The sequence below is a fragment of the Oncorhynchus tshawytscha genome, linkage group LG20 (genome assembly GCF_018296145.1).
Source record: "Oncorhynchus tshawytscha isolate Ot180627B linkage group LG20, Otsh_v2.0, whole genome shotgun sequence".
Taxonomy (NCBI): Eukaryota; Metazoa; Chordata; class Actinopteri; order Salmoniformes; family Salmonidae; genus Oncorhynchus; species Oncorhynchus tshawytscha.
In genome coordinates, this window is record NC_056448.1 from 44,836,796 (window position 1) to 44,842,795 (window position 6,000).

Here is a 6,000-nt window from a genome sequence, read left to right on the forward strand (position 1 = left end):
CCACTGTCTGACTCCTGGTCCATGGTAAGGAGGGATGTTTCCACTGTCTGACTCCTGGTCCAAGTTGTTGCTTCTCCAATATTTTCTTACCCACTCGTTCCTCCTTTTCTCTATTAGTTGAATGTTTTCTTACTGTTATACCATACTGTAGTGATCAAAGAACAAGTTGTTCATTGTAAGTTATTCTTATAGTCAACACTGTCGTGTGTGTGTGTGTGTGTGTGTGTGTGTGTGTGTGTGTGATTGTTCTCCAGTTGTCATCGTGGACACGCTTTTGGATAACTCTGTCTGGTTCGACGCTGACGTTCTACGGGGCCAAAGCCTTGAGGGCCTCCGAGAGGAAGCATGTGAGTGAGACCGTTGGCGTATTCACTAGGAAGCAAATGGACGGAACAGGGAGGGACTACGTTGAACTAGTCCAATAAGACACTTCAATTTTTGTTGCCCAACGTTTTCAGTTGCAAAATGTTTTGCTACGGGTGTGCACTAATGAATACACTCCTGAAGAACCTGTCTACTGATGGTGTTTTCTCTCAACACCAACTAAATAGTGGTCCTAATGGTCACAATGTTCAGTTTACTAGAATGAAATGTAGGGAAAACAATGTTCAGTTTACTAGAATGTAATGTAGGGAAAACAATTGATGAGTAGCAAATAAATAAATGTGAGTAAAAGTGGAAAAATACTTTTTTGGATCAACAATAACCAAACAAACGCCGTCCTCTAGAGGCCGAAGGTTGTGTTGTTTTCATTACTCACTTCATCACATCTTCTCTGCAGTACAAATCTTCAGCCTGTAAGAAGGTGTGTGTAACGGGCTGGATGGTTGTCCTGCCTGACGACCCGGCTCGACCGAACATCTTCCACCTCAACGACCCGGATAAAGGTTAGACTTGGAGACCCATTTTTTGGAATGTTGTCCAGGACAAATTGGATTAGTTTAAAATATTTTTTTCCCCAAAAAAATTTGGCAGACAATATACAGTAGCTCAGTATTTTGGTATTATTTATTTTATACTTGTCTTTAACAAGGGATCCAATAATTCTGGATGTGACTGTATATTAATATATTTGTTGATCCCAGGACATAATGCTGGATGTCTGAGGCATATAAGGGTTTGGTTTTCTAGCGCACATTTATTCAAAAGGCACTCACACATCTGAGTAATCTAATTTGCAGGTGGCAACAGTTGAACAAGATGAAGGAAAAAAGGAAACCGCACACTGCTCTTGATAGCGTCACTGCTCTTGATAGCATCACTGCTCTTGATAGCATCACTGCTCTTGATAGCATCACTGCTCTTGATAGCGTCACTGCTCTTGATAGCGTCACTGCTCTTGATAGCGTCACTGCTCTTGATAGCGTCACTGCTCTTGATAGCGTCGCTGCTCTTGATAGCGTCACTGCTCTGCTCTTGATAGCGTCACTGCTCTTGATAGCGTCACTGCTCTTGATAGCGTCACTGCTCTTGATAGCGTCACTGCTCTTGATAGCGTCACTGCTCTTGATAGCGTCACTGCTCTTGATAGCGTCACTGCTCTTGATAGCGTCACTGCTCTTGATAGCATCACTGCTCTTGATAGCATCACTGCTCTTGATAGCATCACTGCTCTTGATAGCATCACTGCTCTTGATAGCATCACTGCTCTTGATAGCGTCACTGCTCTTGATAGCGTCACTGCTCTTGATAGCGTCACTGCTCTTGATAGCGTCACTGCTCTTGATAGCGTCGCTGCTCTTGATAGCGTCGCTGCTCTTGATAGCATCGCTGCTCTTGATAGCATCACTGATATTTAATAAGCTTTACGTATCGGCCACACGGCCTTCGTCAGAGCTTTTGGGATTTTTTTAAAAAGTTGCACCATTATGTGGACCTGGCCCCTCCCACATCCGTTCTACACATCGAAGGGGGTTGGAGGCAAAGGAAAAATAAATAAGTGCTACCAAATATAACAATATGCATTTTATAAATATGACAAAAGTATATGAATGAGGCGTATTAAACACGTCTGTAAAATCTCACTGAGGACATAGCAAGTTTTCATTAGTCATAGGGTACATCATACGAAAAACGTCAGAATAATCTACAAGAGACACATTTCATGTTTAAATTCATAACATAACATACATAGGCATTTCATCATTAAGTCCTTTAGGAAATAATGTCTGGAGGGTGAAAATCCAAAAACATTCCCTTAAACTCAGTATCATTCATATCTCCTCCCCTGTCTGACATCTTAACTTTCTCTATGCAACAAAATCTAAAGGTAGAAATGTCATGCTTCAGGTCATTGAAATGTACAGCGACTGGATAATCTGTTTGAGAGAGCGGGTGGTTTTACCGACATAACAGAGCCCACATAGACATTTAATCATGTAGATAACATGGGTGGTTTTACCGACATAACAGAGCCCACATAGACATTTAATCATGTAGATAACATGGGTGGTTTTACCGACATAACAGAGCCCACATGGACATTTAATAATGTAAATAACATGGGTGGTTTTACCGACATAACAGAGCCCACATGGACATTTAATCATGTAGATAACATGGGTGGTGGAACGTAATACTGTAAATAACATGGGTGGTGGAACGTAATAATGTAAATAACATGGGTGGTTTTACCGACATAACAGAGCCCACATAGACATTTAATCATGTTTAAACACTTTATCATTTTGTTGCACTGTGCGCATCCTCTGCATCCCTAGCTACCATTTTTGCGAAAAGTGGGAGGTTGTGGTCAAGAAACACTGGCATATTTTATCATCGGATCCAGCTTTGCTGGCTGAATTTAAATATCCACCACGTATTGTGTATAGGAGAGGTTGCAATTTTTACGCGATAAATTGGTTCATGCCAACCACAAAATAAAATTAGCCAAGATCTTTTACGCCCTCTACCAAATGGTAGCTATAAATGCAGAGGAATGCGCACAGTGCAACAACATGAAGTGAATATTTCTGTCACCCACATACAGGAACACGGTTCCAAATAAATTACAGTATTACGTGGTACCACCCATGTTATTTACAGTATTACGTGGTACCACCCATGTTATTTACAGTATTACGTTCCACCACCCATGTTATTTACAGTATTACGTGGTACCACCCATGTTATTTACAGTATTACGTGGTACCACCCATGTTATTTACAGTATTACGTGTTACCACCCATGTTATTTACAGTATTACGTTCCACCACCCATGTTATTTACAGTATTACGTGGTACCACCCATGTTATTTACAGTATTACGTGTTACCACCCATGTTATTTACAGTATTACGTGGTACCACCCATTTTATTTACAGTATTACGTGTTACCACCCATGTTATTTACAGTATTACGTTCCACCACCCATGTTATTTACAGTATTACGTGTTACCACCCATGTTATTTACAGTATTACGTGGTTCCACCCATGTTATTTACAGTATTACGTTCCACCACCCATGTTATTTACAGTATTACGTGTTCCACCACCCATGTTATTTACAGTATTACGTGTTCCACCCATGTTATTTACATTATTACGTGGTACCACCCATGTTATTTACAGTATTACGTTCCACCACCCATGTTATTTACAGTATTACGTGGTACCACCCATGTTATTTACAGTATTACGTGTTCCACCCATGTTATTTACATTATTACGTGTTCCACCACCCATGTTATTTACATTATTACGTGTTCCACCACCCATGTTATTTACAGTATTACGTTCCACCACCCATGTTATTTACATTATTACGTGTTCCACCACCCATGATATTTACAGTATTACGTGGTACCACCCATGTTATTTACAGTATTACGTGTTACCACCCATGTTATTTACAGTATTACGTGGTACCACCCATGTTATTTACAGTATTATGTGTTACCACCCATGTTATTTACAGTATTACGTTCCACCACCCATGTTATTTACAGTATTACGTGTTACCACCCATGTTATTTACAGTATTACGTGGTTCCACCCATGTTATTTACAGTATTACGTGTTACCACCCATGTTATTTACAGTATTACGTTCCACCACCCATGTTATTTACAGTATTACGTGTTACCACCCATGTTATTTACAGTATTACGTTCCACCACCCATGTTATTTACAGTATTACGTTCCACCACCCATGTTATTTACAGTATTACGTTCCACCACCCATGTTATTTACAGTATTACGTTCCACCACCCATGTTATTTACATTATTACGTGTTCCACCACCCATGTTATTTACAGTATTACGTTCCACCACCCATGTTATCTACATTATTAAATGTCCATGTGGGCTCTGTTATGTCGGTAAAACCACCCGCTCTCTCAAACAGATTATCCAGTCGCTGTACATTTCAATGACCTGAAGCATGACATTTCTACCTTTAGATTTTGTGGCATAGAGAAAGTTAAGATATCAGACAGGGGAGGAGATATAAATAATACTCTCGTTCTGACCTTAATTAGCTCAAGCAAAGGGTTCGGTTGTTTTAGGTCAAACTCCAAAGCCTTCTTGTTGCTTCACAGGTAATGTTTACAAGTTCCAGACGGGATCCAGATTCTCTGCAATCATCTGGCACAAAAACCTGGAAGAGGCTTGCAGGAGCTGTAGACCTCAGGTAATGTTGTCTTTTATAATCGATTTGAATTGATTCCAATTATTTATTTTTTCAATATATCAATTCAATGGTAGTATATGCATTTTTTTTTTTATAATTGAGGATGACACCAAAAATTTCATGACTGAAGTTATTTTTTTCTTTCAATCTCTTGGGGAAAATGTGCCATTTCATTCTGACCACAGCTGTCAATCACCTAAGTCCTTATTGCTTCATTAATGTACTTAATGTACTCTGCTTGTGCCTTAACAGATACCAACCAACCTAATGTCATTTGAGTAATGGACAACCAGTCAGCTTGCCCAGTGGGGAGTTATTGCCAAGCCCTTTTCTATGGGAGTCTAACAAACTCTGATAAAATGGTGGAACGGAGGAATTGGTTGGAATCCTATGAAATGAGTGGTGAGGAAGTGTAGAAGTGTGTGTGTGTGTCTGATTCTACAGACTGGGGCAGATGCTCTTTACCACTGGGGACACACACACACACACACACACAGCGTTTTAGCCAAGGACTACGTGCGATGTCTCTGTTTCCAGAGAAAGGAAAGCACATATGTAAAGCCCCTGTTTCGTGTCAAAGCTTTCTCGCTTGTCCTCGTTTGTTCCGCTGCTATAAACGTTCTGAGCAAAGCTCATATTTCTTTGGCCCATGTTGGGTTTTGCTTAGAAGAAAGGATTTAAAAAAAATACCTGTAAATGCACAAAGTGTTAAGAGACTGTGATAAGGGGGCTCGGGGACCAGTGACTTGGGCCCTTGGAGTATCAGCACTGCCATGGCCCCCTAACTATTTGAGCCAATGTTTCAGACCACTGTTGACTGGACACTTTGCAAAACAAGCTAGATTGATGCTCATCGTCGACCCTGGTCCTTGCGTCAGGCAGTGGACTGATACTCATCGTCGACCCTGGTCCTTGCGTCAGGCAGTGGACTGATACTCATCGTCGACCCTGGTCCTTGCATCAGGCAGTGGACTGATACTCATCGTCGACCCTGGTCCTTGCGTCAGGCAGTGGACTGATACTCATCGTCGACCCTGGTCCGACCCTGGTCCTTGACCCTGGTCAGGCAGTGGACTGATACTCATCGTCGACCCTGGTCCTTGCGTCAGGCAGCAGACCGATGCTCATCGTCGACCCTGGTCCTTGCGTCAGGCAGCAGACTGATGCTCATCGTCGACCCTGGTCCTTGCGTCAGGCAGTGGACTGATACTCATCGTCGACCCTGGTCCTTGCGTCAGGCAGTGGACTGATACTCATCGTCGACCCTGGTCCTTGCGTCAGGCAGCAGACTGATGCTCATCGTCGACCCTGGTCCTTGCATCAGGCAGTGGACTGATACTCATCGTCGACCCTGGTCCTTGCGT

General features: G+C 42.0%; 1 protein-coding gene across 1 annotated transcript in view; it reads left to right on the forward strand.

Moving 5' to 3' along the window:
* LOC112219965 (ras-specific guanine nucleotide-releasing factor RalGPS1-like) overlaps positions 1-5,671 on the forward strand; it is a 294,035-nt gene extending 288,364 nt beyond the window's left edge. The window contains 4 exon segments of the mRNA XM_042302718.1: positions 255-347; positions 782-887; positions 4,545-4,636; positions 4,889-5,671. Of these exon segments, the coding sequence (XP_042158652.1) occupies positions 255-347; positions 782-887; positions 4,545-4,636; positions 4,889-4,918 (321 nt within the window). The 3' untranslated portion in view covers positions 4,919-5,671.
* Positions 5,672-6,000: the final 329 nt, after the last annotated feature.